The 17,670-nt window shown below is 33.2% G+C and overlaps 1 protein-coding gene across 1 annotated transcript in view; it reads left to right on the top strand.

The window, feature by feature from the left end:
* The window catches only part of CEP85L (centrosomal protein 85L), a 123,744-nt gene that overhangs the window by 76,613 nt on the left and 29,461 nt on the right, over positions 1-17,670 (top strand). The window contains exons 4-6 of the mRNA XM_090279789.1: positions 8,302-8,423; positions 10,635-10,752; positions 15,153-15,332. Of these exons, the coding sequence (XP_090135915.1) occupies positions 8,302-8,423; positions 10,635-10,752; positions 15,153-15,332 (420 nt within the window). The remainder of the gene's footprint in view (positions 1-8,301; positions 8,424-10,634; positions 10,753-15,152; positions 15,333-17,670) is intronic.

Below are 17,670 nucleotides of genomic sequence, written 5' to 3'. Positions count from 1 at the left end.
AAATAAAGTGTAGATTATTCCTTGTGGTTATTATATTTTTTGTTTTTGTTGAGTGTCTGTCTTATTAGTCTTCAGTATAATGATGGCTCCATTCTATTTAGTAATGTATATATCCTTATAACCACGACTCAAGTCAAGATATAAAAAGTTTCCATTGTACAGCAAATGTAGCTTATGCCTTTTCTCTGTCTATATAACAATACCCCATACCCATCCATTTCCACTCTTGACTTTTAATGATCATTGAGTATGTATGGTTCTGCATCTGGATTCTTTTGCCTAACATAATGCCTCTAAATCTCATCCACATTGTTGAGTATAATAATTCTGTTTTATTGCTGTGCAGTATCCTGTTTTATACATATACCACAATTAATTATCCAATTTTTTGTTTATACATACTTGGGTTGTTTCAAATATATTATGAGAAGTTCTTCTTGCTTCTAGTGTTGTTGAATGGGATATATATATATATATATATATATATACATATATACAATACTTAACTGTAAATACTTTTAGAGAAATCAATTTTACTGAAATATTATTTACAAACAAAATAAACCTTTTAATAGGATTATTAAGGTATAATTTACCTGCAAAAAAACCCAACCTTTAAAAATGTACAATGCATTTTGACAAATGTTTATGGACATATATACCACAATAGTCATGAACATTTTCATCAACCCCTAAAGTTGCCTTTTCCTATTTTGTAGTCAACCCTTATCCCGACCCTGGCAACCACTGATCTGATTTCTGCCTCTATAGTTTTGTTCTTTCCAGATGTGGTATAAATAGAATCTGACAGTATGTACCCTTTTGAATGTGGCTTCTTTTACTTAGCATAAGGCTTCTGAGATCCATCCATGTTGTTGCATGTATCAATTGTTTTTATTGCTGAGTAGTATTGCATTTTATGGAGATAGCACAGTTTATTCATTTATCAGTAAGGAGACATATGGATTGTTTCTAGTTTGGGGTGATTATAAATAAACATTTGCCTACAGGTCTTTGTAGACATATGTTCTCACTTCTTATTTCAATTCCCCATTTAATTAGCTTTGCCCCTCTTTCATTTTTTGAAATTCAATTGACTAAGTGAAATAAGTCAGAAAAGAACAAATGCTGTTTGATGTCACTTGTATGTAGAATCTAAAAAAAGCTAAACTCATAGGTACTGAAATGGTGGTTACAAGATGCTAGGGTATAGAGAAATAGGGAGGTGTTAGCCAGAAGATACAAACTTTCAGTTATAAGGTGAAGAAGTTCTGGGAATATAATGTACAGAAAGGTGATTATAGTTAATATAGTTAATAACATAATATATACTTGAAATTTGCTAAGAGAGTAGATCTTAAATGTTCTCATCACAAAAAATAAATGGTAATTATGTTACATGATGAGGGTATTAGCTAATGCTATTATGGTAATCATTTTGTATTATGTAAGTGTGTCAAATCACAGTGTATACCCTAAATTTACATAATATCATATATAAATTATATTTCTGTAAAGGTGTGGAGGAAAAATGGGCAATGAGAAGAGTTCTTGTGATGGACATGTTTTATATCTTCACTGTATTCGTGTCATATCCTGATTGTGATATCATACTTCAGTTTTGTAAAACATTACCATTAGGGAAATGGGGCATAATGTCCATTAGTCTATCTTTATGTCAGTACCACACTTTCATGAGTACTCTTGCTTTATAATGAGTCTTGAAATAACTTAGTTAAGTTCTTCATGTTTCCATAGAATTTTAGAATCCAACTGTTAATTTCTAAAAACATATGCTTGGACTTTAATTGGGACTGTGTTTAACCTATAAATTAATGTAGGGACAATTGACATCTTCATACTGAATTTATCAGTACTTTGTTTTAAAAAAAGATTTTCTATAATTTCTTAATGCTATTTTACAATTTTCAGTGTACAGGGATAAAAGTTTAACAAATATTTTATGATTTTTGGACGTAAATAATATTAATTTAAAAAAAATTTTGTTTTCGTATGCTATCACATAGAATTATAATTATTTTTATGTTGACTCTGAATTGTGCAACCTTGCTAAAAGTCACTTATTCTGGTAGTTTGTTTATTTGTCTTTTAATGTGGTGAGTTGCATTGATTTTCAAATGTTGAACTCAACTCGCATTCCTCGGACAAACCTCAGGCCATATTATCCTACCTATCTCTGCATCTGGATTTAATTTTATTTGATTTTTATGAGGATTTTTATATTTGTGATCATGTGATGATGCTCTGTGTTTTTGCCTCTGTTTTGTCAGGTTTTGGTATCAGAGTAACGGAGACCTCATAAAGTGATTGAAAATGTTCCCTTTTCTGAGTGTGTGGAAGATTGATATTAATTCTTTAAACATTTGGTAAAATTCTACAATGAATCTATTTGGACCCGGAGATTTATTTTTCTGGAGTTTTTTTAAAGTACGAATTCAATTACTCTGATAGTTACAGAGCTACTCAAATGATCTATTTTATCCTGGATGAATTTTTAATACTTATAGGGTCTGTAGTGATATCCTCTGTTTCATTTCCCTCAACCTAGCTAGAGGTTTATCAATTTTATTGATCTTCTCAAAGAACTAGCTTTTCTTTTCTCCTCCATTGATTTTTCTCTATCTTTTTTTTCTGTTTTAAACTTATTTTATTTTTGTTCTAAGCCTTATTTTCTTCCATCTGCTTGCCTTGGTATATATTTTCTAGTTTCTAAAGATGAGTTTAGATTATGGATTTGAGACCTTTCCTCTTTTCTAATGAAACTGTTTAGTGCTATAAATTTCCCTCTTAATACTGCTTTAGCTGAATCCCAGAGTCTGTTATATTTTGTTTCATTTTGCCAACCCATGTGGTGTTTAAGTTTAATGATAACAAAAACGGTGGGATTGATTTCATTTGAATCTACACCTGCTCCAAAATGTATTGTTTTAAATGCTGTTGCTTTATAACATGCTTATTATTCAAGCTCTGCCTTACTAGCTTTCTCACAACTTTTCTTCTTTCATTGCTTTATCTTTTCTTTAAATTTAGGTCGGCTCTAGCTATAAAATCAGTATCTCAATTAAAGAATAGACTCATTTTTTTCCCCAGTCTCTCCCATGATTAGTCAGATACTCTGTCTCAAGAGTTAATTTTGGTAATTGATTTTTTTAATAAAGTTGTCCATTTTATCTAAAATTTTAGATTTATTGTTATATTGTATATTACAATATAATATAAAGTCTTTTTTGCATAACTAGTTTTATATTAATATGTACACATATCCACAAATATGAGAGGGGAAAAGAGTGTCTCTTGCAACTACTCAACTTTGGTGTTGGGAAAACAGCCCTATACAATAGGTAAAAGAATGAACATGGTGATGTTGCAATAAAACTTAACTTCTGGACCCTGACTTTTAGATTTTAATAATTTTCAGGTACCATAAAATTTTTCTTTTCACTATTTTCAGCCATTTATAAATATAAAACCCATTTTTAGTTTATAGGCCATACAAAAATAAGTGGTAAACTGGATTTGCCAGTTCTGTTCTACCTGATTTTTCTATTTCAGAAAGACTTATTAAAGTTTTCACTGTGAGTATGGATTCATGTATTTCCCCATTTATTTTGAATAGTTTTTCTTCACATGAGAGATGCTATTAAATGTATAAATCTTGATGATTATTTTATCTTCTTGGCAGGTTTTACCTTTTACCAATACCAAACTTTCGCATTTTCATTTAATGCTTTTTGGGGGAAAGGAGGATGAATTTTATGATTTCCAGGAATGATATTGCCTGCCATTCCTGCTTCTGTTTCCTTCATGTTAGCCAGCGTTGTGTAAGAGCATAGTGTGCAATCCACAATAACTCCTGATGCAAAAGAAAACATTCACTTTTATATTGGGCTTGATTTTCAGTAACTCTTCGTGTGGGAGTTTTAAGGCAATTACACTTGGCTGCCTTCCTTTTTCCACTTGTTCATGCTCCAAAGCTAAGAGAGTGCTATCTAGAAGTGTAAAGTGTGCACTGGTGTGTACTCAAAGTGCTTATTGTGTCACTGTCAGAGGGAAAAGGCAGCCCCCCTCTGCTCCCAGCTGCTTTTGGGTACAATGCTTGGAACCAGATAGGTAATTGGAACTAGTAATATTTTGTAAGTTCTCTTCAGCCTACCTTTCGTCGTCGGCAGCCGTCCGTCTCGAGAGACGATGGTGTAGCTTCTTAAGAGTCCATCCGCACCGCCGAGAATGGCCGTGCAGTCCGACTCGGGAGTGACATGGTAGTATCTGTCTCCTCCCGTGTTGAATCGACATCTTGCGATGATGCTGAAGCTACAGAGCCTGGGCAGGGTGATAAGGAGGGTCTGCTGTTGCCCATGCAGCAGACCCCCCCTCTCTTCGCAGCTGAAGGGTCCAAGGGAAAGACGGAGTCAATACAGCTTGGCTTCAGGTGCGCCGCAGGAGTTGCCGGTGTTGACTACAACGTCAAACCGCCTTAGGGACTCCGGCTCCGGATTTTCTGTCGGGGTTTACTCCCTTAGCCTTTCCCCTGAAGAGGTATGCCTCAAGGCAGCGGAGGTTTTTTGGAGTCAGAGTTTTCCTTCTCTGATGTACCCTGACTGGAAGATCGAACCAGCGACACTTAGCTCGCAGGCCGACGCTCAATCCACTGAGCTAAACCAGCCAGGGCTTCAGCCTACCAAATGTATAATTAAGAGTAAACTATTTCTGTTCTATCAATTAATGAGAGGAAACCTTTAACATGTGCTGAAATATTAAATTGGTAGTGTTTAAAGAGTAACCTCTGTGAGATTTTAATGTGGAAAAGTGAGGAAGAACCAACTTGAACATAGTCTAATTCCCTCCTCACCCTTCAATCTTTGTGTTAGAACTTAAAAAAAGATAAGTAGTTCCAGGGTAGATAATCTGTTTTTTTCTTTGTGTACTACAAAACAATTCTGTGCTATTTCTGTGAGATTCTCTCTTAGCCTTGTCAAGACTGAATCCTGAACTGCTATGAATTATAATAAAAATGAATTTTCATCATTTATTTCTTTTCCAAATATGTCTTTAATAGTGTAGCTTTGTTTATATTGTAAGCAAAATCATAAAGATACAGTGGCTGCCTTGCTATTTGAGACTTTGCAATATGGTTTGAATTTTTTTTGCTTTAAGTACTTCCAATTGCATTCTGTAACTTCATTTCAAATAGCATACACTATGGCTTCATTGTAAAAGCTGTAGGAGGTAAAATGTCTTCATAATTGTCATTTTTAGTAATAGGCAGATATAAACAGGTATTTAAAATTACTTTTAAGTTTACCTGCAGCATTTGGTTGTTTATTAGGTTTCATTCTCTTTTCTAAACTACTTGAATGAATTAGGATTGACGTTTAGTAAGGAAGATTATGATGCTTCTGATCAGGTAATTTTTTGTATCTGTATCTTAATTACAAAGGAAGAGTTCCTTCTATTTTTTTTTCCTATTTGCCCAATTTCATAGCTCAATTTTTATTTTGTTTTTAAAGGGTTTAGTTCAAGAGGGCTCAAATAAGGAGAATAAATTCTCATATTTTGTTTTACACATATTTATCAAAGTATCTGGCAAGTCCTTTAGTGACCCATCCTTCCATTGGTTCAAGTGCTATAAACCAAGTGGTATTGTCGTTTGCTTTTCTCTTGCAGACATACTTTTTCTTGCTGTTTATTCCCTCTTTCTTGATGCAAAAACACGAAAAGGCTTTTCTTTAGGAAGTTGCTAGCATGGAAAATTTTTTTAGCATATCTCTTATGAAGAGTAAAACAATCAATGTCTTCTTAAGATCATCATTTGTTGCTTAGGTGCCAGTCTTACTGAAATGGGCACAAGATGTATAAGGCAAAATACAACTTCAGGTTTTGTGGTAATGGATTATTCCTGAAACAGAGGAGCCTTTTTAGATCTTTGGAAGAAGAGACTGTAGATACTTAAGCCACCTTACAAGTTCTTATTAGGAGTGATGACAATATACAAAACCAATTTTTAAAATACCTGTCAACTCAGTATATAAATAAAATATGTATTTACTTTTAGTCTTCAAATAAATGCTATATTTGGTATTATAAATTATAGCACAATTGTTTTATGAAATCATTCTGGTAATTTCCAGATTTTATGTTGAATTTTGAAATTATCGATAGGATCTTTTGTTTTACCTAGCTTCTATTATTTTATTTCCTGTTCGAGCAACAGTTTGATAAAAAAATTTCATGAAATGATTTAACCATGAAATTGATAGTCATTAAGTAACATGGAGTTGCAATAAGTAGAAACTTTCTCTTAATATCAACAATATTATTTATGGTGCTGAATCTTCTCTTAGTTTCTAAGAACAGTTAGTTTCAATTTTTTTTCCCAGCCCTTGTGATGATATGAAATTTGCAAATACCTTCTTAGTTAATTAGGCTGCAGTAGAAGCAGTGTCACAAGTGGTGCTTTTTTGTTGGGCTGCCTGGATTTGAATCCTAGCCCTTCCAATTAAATATATACTGATAGTAGTGTTGAGATGGGACAATTGGGGGGGGGGGACTAGCTAATTCAGGAATCAACCAAACAGAAAGGATGCCATTTATGGATGGAACAGGATCCTGAGAGGGTCCTTTTTTGTGTGCCAAAAAATGGAAGTATCTGTTTTTTGTATGATGGAGAGTCTTGATGAGTGGGTTTGGTAGTGGAGAGGACAGTCAGGGGGTTGGAGCAGTTGCTAGTTACCAATTACAGTGAGAGTAATTCAGTGTTGTAACAACCAACATATTTATATTGGTACGTACTGGCTGATTATAAACCTGGGTTGTGTTGTTAGGCAAGGGGAAGAATGAAATTCAGGATAGAATATCTGATTAACTTGTCCCTATAACAACTGCATATCAGTTACACTCCAAGTATCTGCCCATCTCTTAGTTATGTACTCTGTTATCACCTAGTTTCTTTTCTTCTTAGTCTGTTCATTTTGTTCTGTCTTTCTCTTGCCCAAAACATTCTGTCCTAGTATTACTTGACAATCTTGTTAATTTAAAGGGTTAATATATGACTAGTTGATGTCACGCAATTAGTGATTTATTCAAAACTAGGTCCTGTCAGTTGCATCTTTGGAAAAACAAAGGATAAAAATATCCCTGCACATTTGAATTCTTTTAAAGTTGCTTTGTGATGTTTATATATAGCATCATTTAGCTTGTCAAGGAATTTATGTTCCTACTTGATTTACCAGTGTATTGGTTTCCTGGAGTTGCCATAACAAAGAACACAAACCAGATAACTTAAACAACAGCAATTTATTGTCTCACAGTTCTGGAGTTTTGCAGTCCAAAACCATGGTGTCAGTAGAGTTGGTTCCATCTGAGCACCATGAAGGAAGAATCTGTTCCAAGCCAAATTTCTAGTACTTTTCTGGCAATATTTTATTTTCCTTGGCTTGTACATGAATCACTCCAATCTCTGCTTTCATCTTCGCGTGATGAAAATGTCTCTCCCCTCTGTGCGTGTCTGTGCTCAGATTTCCCCTTTTCATGGTGCATTAGTCATGTTGGATTAGGGCCCACCCTAATGGCTTCATGTTAACTTGATTAGATCTGCAAAGACTATTTCCAAATAAGTTCACATTCTGAGGTACTGGGCATTAGGACTTCAATGTATCTTTTGAGGGGACACAGTTCAACCTGCTAACACCAGTATTAAATTTTTGTTTCAGTGATAGGAGTTTGAGGATATCTGTTGTATTAGTTTTTATTGTTGATTAGTATTAAATATATAAAAAAAATTTTAAATTCTAAGAGTATTTTTTTCTAAATGATACCATTTACACTGGAGACTAATAGCTCTCTGGATTATCTGCTCACTAATCATATTTTTATGGATATATTTATTATTTTGTGCCAACATTTTAGCTTTTGAAATTTTAACATAATTAAATGGTGTGATGAGTGACAATTTGAAATGTGAATGTTACATGTACTGTTTCTGTTGCTTTTTAGAAACACTTCTGGTAATGTTTGCGTGGTCTAGCCATTGTACGTTCTTTTATTGTACTCTTTAAGAAATGATTAAACTTTTAATTAGACTTCTACATTTACTTTGGAACTTCCTTGAGGTTTTTCAAGTTATGTTATATTCACAACTGTGATTTCAGCTACTCTTAAAAAAATCAAAGGCAGAGTTCTCTATGTTTTTTTCAATGAAAATCATTGGGAAAGTATTAGATGATATATAAATACTTCCTTTAGACACTTTTAGAATACTAAGAGTTAAGCATGTTTGTGCAGGTTTTGACTGGATCATCTCATCAAAGTTATTCACCTTCTGGCTATCAGGATTTCACAAAGTGGGAATCAGTGCTGAAAATAAAAGAAGGACTACTAAGGCAGAAAGAAATTGTAATTGATCGGTGAGTCTATATTTTATTTTATTATATATATTTAATTACTAAATAATTCAGGCATAAATAAATGAAAATTTAAAAAAAACGACCTTTGTATGCACAATGTAGAGTTTAAAAAAATAGGACCTTACAAATAAATACATTGATTTCTCATGTCTTTCCTTCCCCAGTCCCAGTCCCTTTAAGAACCATACTCAAAACTGAGTTGGTTGGTGGGTCAGTCTGTCTGCCTTTCTTCTACCAACCTCGCATTTACATTAGAGTAATTTATTATTTGGAAATGTCTTTTCATCTTCTTACACTTAGAAAATATCAAATTGGAAAGCTACTTTAAAGTAATTTTTAAAACTAATCTCTGTTAGATATGAAAACACAGAAACTATGAAAATCATGAATGTTTGAAATTAAATGATTTACAGATAAGAATTTTGGAAATTCTGGGGACAGTCCAAAAATCTTCATGGATTGAGTACCAAAGCTCTGAATAATATTGTGCTATACTTAACAGTTTTATGATTATTTTGAACAATAAGCCTAATATTACTTAATTATCTATGATATATATTGATTCTTTGTCATTCATGCGTACTTTTTTTAGATTTTATTTATTTATTTTTAGAGAGAGGGGAAGGAGGGAGGAAGAGGGAGAGAAACATCAATGTGTGGCCGCGTCTCGTGTGCCCCCAACTGGGACCCTCGCCTGCAACCCAGGCATGTGCCCTGGCTGGGAATTGAACCTGCGACCTTTGGGTTCACAGGCTGATGCTCAATCCACTGAGCCACACCAGCCAGGGCCATACATACTTTTGAAATAATTAAACATGTTCTGTATCATTGTAATTGGGAAATACTTTGAGAAGGTGTTTAATAAATGCTAGTTACACTCATTTTCATGTGCTTATATGGGGTAAAGTAGTAGACATTTTAGCCTTAAATTTAAACCCTAATTCAAACCTTTAAATATACTTAAGAGTCGAAGTTTCAAAAGATTTTGCTTAGAGAGTAAAGACCTACTGGAATATGAACTAGAACATGGACATCTGGGCTTTCTTATTTTCTACTATTTTCTCTACGTTCTTGAAAAGAACCTAACACATAGTGTATGCTTAATGCTCGATACTTCCAATTTTTATAAATGAATGAAGATTGTAGAAAATAGTTTTAATTGATTTTATAAAAAGTTTTTAAAAATATTTGATATTTGTAATACAAGTGAATTTTATATATGAATAATTACATAGTCACTTGGGTATACATTTTGAACACATAATTTATTGTACATTCTTGAAATTAATACTTTTTATTAAAATTTGTTTTTCAATTATAGTTGACACACAATATTATATTGGTTTTAGGCATACAACATAGTGATTAGACTTCTCTATAAAGTGATCGCCCCCATCAGTCTAGTAACCATCTGGCACTGTACATAGTTACTACAATATTATTGACTCTGTTCCTTGTACTGCATTTTTTAAAAGCAGATCAGAATTCAGACTTTAATAAATAGGATATACTGTTCTTCAAACAATCAGAATCAGTTGACTGTTATGATGTTTTTGAACACCATTATAATTACTATTTTGAGTGGTGTAAGTTAATAGTTGTCTTAGTCCATTTGGGCCGCTGTAACAAAATACCATAGACTGGGTAGCTTATAAAGGACAGAATTTTATTTCTCTCAGTTATTGAGGCTGGGAAGTCCAAGATCAAGTCACTGGCAGATTCAGTGTCTGTTGAGAGCCAACTTCCTGGTTCATGGATGGCCATCTTCTTTTTATAACCTTATATCATGAAAGGGGCCAGGGAATTCTCTGGGGCTTCTTTTATAAGCATATGAATTGCATTCTTGAAGCTTCTGCCCTTATGACCTAATTACCTCCCAAAGGCCCCCACCTCCTTATACCATCACATTGGGTATTAAGATTTAATATAAGAATTTTAGGGGAGACATGAACATTTATTTTATGGCAGTAGGAAATGCTGATAGTTACTGTCATAATCTATTAAAATATATCCTTTAATTCTGTACATTGTAGAAAGATATCAAGGAAATACTCCAAAGGCATTCAAGTTGCTCAGTTTCCTATTATGAATTTTAAGATTGATAATACTTTTAACTCTTATATCAAATTATTAGAATACTAGAAGTTCTGCTTTTAACTATTCTTAGAAAGGTGTATTTTTTATAACATGACTTCAATTTATGTTTTGCAGGCAGAAGCAGCAAATTACCCACCTACATGAGCGAATAAGGGATAATGAATTACGGGCACAGCATGCCATGTTAGGACACTATGTAAATTGTGGGGATTCTTATATGTCTAGTTTGCAGGTAAGATTACAGATGATTTTATAGTTGTTTTATGAATACAGCATGTGTTAATCTTATATTTCTAAAATTAGGACATTTTTTGAATTAATAACCTTTTCACATGGTTTATATTTATATATGTAGTAAAAAAAAAATCCAAATACTGACTTCCATCTGTCCACTTCATACTCCCCACATACAAAGTAACTACTGTTACTAATTTTCAGTATCCTTCCAGAGTTTATGTATATCACTAGCAGGTATAAATGTATTTTATCCCCCAACTTTAACAAAAGATATCAAAATACATACATTATTTGACATTTTGCTCTTTTCCTTTATCTTATATAAAATTATATAAAAACAGTAATTATTTTCATATCATTACATAGACAACATCCTTTTTATTTTTCCTTTTACAACTGTTTGATTTCTCATTTTTATGGAGATAGCATAATTTATTCAACCTGTTCCTGCTCATCAAAATTTGTATAGTTTCTAGTTTGGGGGCTATTATAAATAATGTTGTGGAGAATAATCATTTATAAACATTGTTTTGCTACTTTGCAAGTACTTCTTCTCAGAAGTGAAATTTCTAGGTGTTGTATGAATTGGTAATTTTTACTGATATTGTCAAATTGCTGTCCAGAGAGCTTATTCTAATTTTTAGCTCCTACCAGCAGTGTATAAGCCTCCCCACTCCCAACTCATAGCTATGTTAACAAAGTGTTTTCAAACTTGGAGATTTTTGCCCTTCTAAGAGGTTTCTATAAAGTGGGAGTGGAGGAGTTAGCTCTCTTTTTTTTTTTCATTGTTTCTGTGTTAAAATACATATACCATTTACCATTTTAACCATATTTTAAGTGCACCATTCAGTGGTGTTAAATACATTCATAATACTGTGCACCATCATCCATCTCTCCAGCCCTTTTCATCATCTTATAAAAACTGGAACTGTGCTCATTAAGCAACACCTCCTTATTCTCCCCAATCCCTGACAATCGCTGTCTCTTTTCTGCTTCTAAGTATCTAATGTTTAATGGAATCATACAGTATTTGTTTGTTGTTTTGTGACTGGCTTATTTCACTTAGCATAATATCCTTAAAGGTCATTCATATTTAAGCATGTACCAAAATTTTCTTTATCTTAAGGCTGAATAATATTCTATTGTATGTATATCATGTTTTCCTTATCCATTCATGACAGTGGATACTTGGTTTACTTCCAGATTTTAGCTGCAGTGACTAATGTTGCAATAAATGTAGCCAGAAGTGGAATTGATAGATCATATGGTAATTCTGTCTTTAATTTTTTGAGGAACTGCCATAATGTTTTCCACAGTGGCTGTATCATTTAATATTCCCACCAACAGGGTACAGGGTTCATTTTCTTCACATTGTTGCAAACACTTGTTATTTTCTGTTTTTTGATAATAGAAGTGAGGTGGTATCTGATTGTAGTTTCAATTTTCATTTCCCTGATGGTAGTGATATTGAATACCTTTTCATGTGTTATACAGGCATACCTTGGAGATACAAGTTTGGTTCCAGACCACCATAATAAAATGAATAATGTGCAACAAAGCGAGTTACACGATTTTTTTTTTTTTTGCCTCTTAGTGGATATAAAAGTTATATTTACTCCATACTGTAGTCTGTTAAGTGTGCATAGCATTATGTCTACAAAAACAATGCACATACCTTAATTTAAAAAATACTTTATTGCTAAAAAATGCTAATCATCAATGCACAGTTGCCACAAACCTTCATTTTGTAAAAAAGGAGTAGCTGCCAAGTACAATAATGAGAAGCACAGTAAAATGAGGTATACCTGTATCTTCTTTGGAGAAATTTTTATTCAAGACCTCTGGTCATTTTTAAATTTGGTTGTTTGTTTTAGAAATTCTCTATGTATTCTGGATATTAATCCTTTATTAGATATATGATTTTCAAATATCTTTTTTCCATTCTGAGTTGTCTTTTTACTCTGTTCATAATGTATTTTCATGTCCAAAACATTTTAATTTTTATGAAGTTTAATTTGTCTAGTGTTTTTGCCTGTGTCTTTGGTGTCATATTCAAGAAACTATCGCCAAATCCAATGCCATGGAGCTTTTGCCATATGTTTTCTTCTAAGAGTTTTACAGTTTTAGGCCTTACATTTAGATCTTTGATACATTTTGAGTTAATTTTTATATATGATGTAAGGTAAGGGCTCAACTTCACTTTCTTTTTTTTTTTTTTTGCATGTGGATAATACAGTTTTTCCAGAACCCATTTGTTGTAAAGACTGTCTCTTTCCCATGACTGTTCTAGGCATCTTGTCTAAAATCATTTGACCATATATGTGAAGGTTTATTTCTGATAACAGTATTTTAATAGAACCTTGTAATTTTATTATTCTGAATAAAGGCTTTACTTGAATTATACAATTATTATTATATTACCAAAAGCATGTAAGATGTAATGTGTATCTTAAAGCTGAAGAAAATGCTTTTTGACACAGCAGTAGGCCAGTAGAGGGCTCTCCAGGCCCATCAGCAGTGACAGAAATATCTGGAAGGAAGTGGAAAGGAGTTAGACTACTAAAAATATTAGAAAGATTTTAAATTATGTGAAGAATTAAAATATTGTTGAGAAATTTGATTTTAAAAGATTAGGGAAGTTAATAAAAAGGGACACATGAAATATTAAATGATTGTGATAAATATATAAGATAAACTTTTAAATTAGATATAGAGAGCTCATTAAATGGCAGTGGTTAGAAGACACAACAAATGTAATGATAGAACATTTTTTTAGCAAAGTTATTTTTACCTTGGATCTATGAACAGCATTAATTGTAATGCACAGCATTTTGTAAATGCACATTTTGGGGTCATAGCTTGTTAATTTTAATTCCATAACACCTAAACAAAGAAAATAATACCTTTAATTTTCTATTCATTCTAGGTTAAATAACGCAAATTTTTGAAATAATATTTTATGAATTTATAGATGGAAAACCATGTTCTTGAGAAGTAACTTCTATTTGCTTATTAAAAGCTTTATAGTCATAATGATCTGAGACACGGACATTACCAAGTCTCATAGGTAGAAAATGAGATCCAGGTCTTTTCCTAACATTCAAACCTCTTAGATTGTTTTAGGGACAGAATTGGTAGAACCAAATGCCTTATGCCAAAATTTCAACCTATGGTTAACATGACTTCACAGAAAAACAAACAAACAAACAAACAAAAAAACGCCTCAAAATGTGAAGGACTTTTTCTTTCATTAAAGGCTAAAGAAGAAAGAACTTTTTTTAAAAAAGATTTTATTTATTTACTTCTTAGAGAGATGGAGAGGGAGGGAGAGAAACATCACTGTGTGGTTGCCTCTCGCATGCCCCCAACTGGGGACCTGGCCTGCAACCCAGACATGTGCCCTGACTGGGAATTGAATTTAAAGCCTTCTGATTCACAGGCCGGCCCTCAATCCACTGAGCTGCACCAGCCAGGGTGAAAAAAGAACTCTTTTTCTTTTCCATATACATACATGTGAACCTTGGAAAGACCAACTGAATAATATTTATTTCACTTCATCTATGCATCATTCCTCCTTTTATTTCCATTTTATCCTATTTCTTTTCATTTAGACAATTTTTTTCTATTTCTTTTTTCTTCAGCTATTTTTTCTGCTACCAATTCCTTGGGTTCTTATGAGCATTTTACAAATGAATACTACCTTCACAAAGGAGCCCATCCAACTAAACATAAACATCTAATATGTTAAATGCTGGGGCCACAAGAGTGAAGAACGGTTTCTGTCTTCATGGATCTTGAAGCCCACAGAGGGAGACAGTATATAAAGACATGTTTATTCATTTCTTCAAAAATTATTTATATTTACTATGGATAAGACACCTTTTAGGTTCTACTAATATAAATGTGAATGAAGTTGGTTTTTCCTTCAAAGAGTATACAAACTAATGAGAAAAACAAATAAACAACAGATAATTGTATTTTGCCTCTGTAGTCTTTCCATAGCCACCACACATGCAACTATTTTAGCACTTTGACAGTGTTACTATGTTTTCCCTGTGTGACACTGTTAAGCTGCTAGCGAGCTGGAGTTTATGTCAAGCTCTGTTTGTTGCTAAAGCCTGTATGTATTCCTTTTATTGTGTGTCATTTCCATTTTCTTTCCATTTGTTCAAGACAAGTAAGCTTTTTTAAAATGCTTTAAATTGAGGCTATTGAGGATACAGATTTCAAGTGTACGACTCAATAAAACATCACCTTCACAGTGCATCCTGCACCCATCGTCTCAGACAAAGGGAAAGGGATTGGGGGGTAGGTGAGGGTGGCAAGGCTGAGGGGGCGGTGCTGGAAATACAAGTAAACTTTTAACGTGTTACCTGTTTTGTTTTTTTCCAATAGCCACAATATGAAAACACTTCACTCCAGACTCCATTTTCAGATCAGTCAGTGTCCAGTTCTCAGCAAGAGGAACTTGAACAAAAGCTTGCATCTTCTGAGAAAGAGGTTTTGCAGCTTAATCAGTTTCTCAAACAAAGAATAAGCCAATTTAGTGAAGAGAAGAAGAAACTAGAGGAAAAGGTAGGTATTTTTAATAAAGTTAAATTAGGTCAAGAACATTTTGTCTCTTATCTGTTCTATGCCAGGTATCATACCAGGCTATATTGTGATGGTTAGTTTTGTAGTAACTTGAGTAACCCTATTTATAAAAATCTAGGGATTTTCTTGAGGGATAAAAATAACATTTTATATTATATATTTCTAATAGTGAAACCTTTAAAGTCTGTTGCCTACACTGAGATGTGAAACCAATAATACCTTTTTCATTCTGGGCCTTGCTTCTTTATCATCTTGCTATGAAGGACTGGCAGATGAAATAAGGCTGGTCTCCCTTTCATTAGCAAATGACTTCAAGTTCTTTAAGTTGAAGCCCCTGGTTCAGAATAAGTAGCTAAAAGCCAAATACCTATATATATATATACAATATATCTGTACATTTGTTTGACTGCTCTGCCTATATTATTTTTACATATTTCATCTCATTTCTCTATAATATTATTAAAGATAAAGTAGGACGCATGCTAGCCCTAATTTACTGATGAGGCACAGATCCTTAAACTGCTACTTAGAGGCAGCACTGGTTTTAAATTTCCCTTTTGATATATGCAACTTATTATTCTATTAACTGAACCCTCTATTCAAGTGATCTTGAAGCAGGTCACCATGATTTCTGCAGGGAGATTGGAGCTATTAATAGGGAACTAAAACTGACCTTTTTGTCTGAGAGAGAAAGAGAGAGAGAGAGAGAGAGAGAGAGAGAGAGAGAGAGAGTGTGTGTGTGTGTGTGTGTGTGTGTATAAATGTTTGTTGACTACTGGGGGTGACATTGGTTAATAAAATATATAGTTTTCACATATATAATTCTATAACATATATCTTTATATTGTTTTGTGTATTCACCACCCAAAGTCAAATCTCCTTCCATCACCATTTTAAGTTAAAATTTTTATCTTCAAAAAAATCTGACAAAAATTTTACATGGTTTCTATTTCTATTGTATGATGTATTTTAACTTGGCTAACTTGGAAGTACCTTGTTTCTTTTCTGTGTTTTGGGGGCTTTATACAATATCACGATTTGAAAGAAGCAAAGGAGAAATTGTACAGACATGGGAAGGATTAAAATATTTTCTTACCTGAGAGTTGTTAATTAAAAGATTGTGTTAAAATTGTGATGACTCAGTGGATACAATTTTAAAATTTATATTTAGATTTTATCTAAATGTTTTTTTTTTACTTTTGGTGTCCAGTGCTTAGTAAAATCAATTTATACACTAACTACATATTTGGCAACTTCTACATAGATGTCTTAAAAATATTTCATGTCCAAAACACAATTTTTTAAAAATTTTTTATCCTCACCTGAGAATGTATTTACTGATTTGAGAGAGAGAGAGAGAGAGAGAGAGAAAAGAAGGGAGAGAGAGAGACAGAAATATTAGTGTGAGAGATAAACATCGATCAGTTGCCTCCCATATGCAACCGAATAGGGATCAAGCCTGCAACCTAGGTCTATGTCCTGACTGGGGATCGAACCTGCAACCCTTTGGTGTACGGGATGATGCTTCAACCAACTGAGCCACCCGACCAGGGCCAAAACACAATTCTTAACTTGATTCCTCCTGCCCTATTCTTCTCAAATTAAACAAAACAAAATTCTCTTCAGTGTTCATTACCAAATACTCAGTTACTTATGCTAGAAACTACTAAGCCTATCCAGCCTGTCTTCTAACTCCTGATGCAAGTTATCATCCCTGGGTAGAGCTTTTGTAATAGCCTCTGATTCCACTCCTGTTCAGCCTATCTGCTCTTTCCCTTCCTCCACATTTTTTTGGGGGGAGGGGTGTTGTAATTCTATATATTTATTAAAATTTGAAGCATAATTTATATACAGCCAAATGTACATATCTTGGGTGTTCAGTTTAATGAGTATTGCTAATAGTATATATAGATATAACCACTATCTAAAATGAAATACAAAACCTTTCAATCACCCAAGAAGTTCCCTTATGCTTCTTTCTAGTTAGTCATCTTTCCCTCCTGGAAACACTTTTTTTTAACACTATAAAATAGTTTTGAGTCTTATTGAACTTCATATAAATAGAGTCATACAGTATATTCTTTTGTCTGTTTTCTTTCACTCAAGGTCTTGAAGATATATTCATATTGTTGCATGTAATGGTAGTTTGTTTTTTTCAATTGCTGAGTTGCCTTCCAGTATGAGGTAGTAGCTCCTGTTCATGGATGTTCGGATTGTTTGCAGTTTGAGGAAATTATGAATGAGGCTGCTGTGAACATTCTTATACCAGACTTTCTGTATACATAGGTTTTCAGATCTCTTGGATAAATTCCTAAGAGAG

Source organism: Furipterus horrens, unplaced genomic scaffold (genome assembly GCF_987537825.1).
Source record: "Furipterus horrens unplaced genomic scaffold, mFurHor1.1.pri manual_scaffold_6, whole genome shotgun sequence".
In the NCBI taxonomy this organism is placed as follows: domain Eukaryota; kingdom Metazoa; phylum Chordata; class Mammalia; order Chiroptera; family Furipteridae; genus Furipterus; species Furipterus horrens.
Note: the sequence above shows the minus strand (reverse complement) of the source record. Positions and strands in the feature narration are given on the sequence as shown.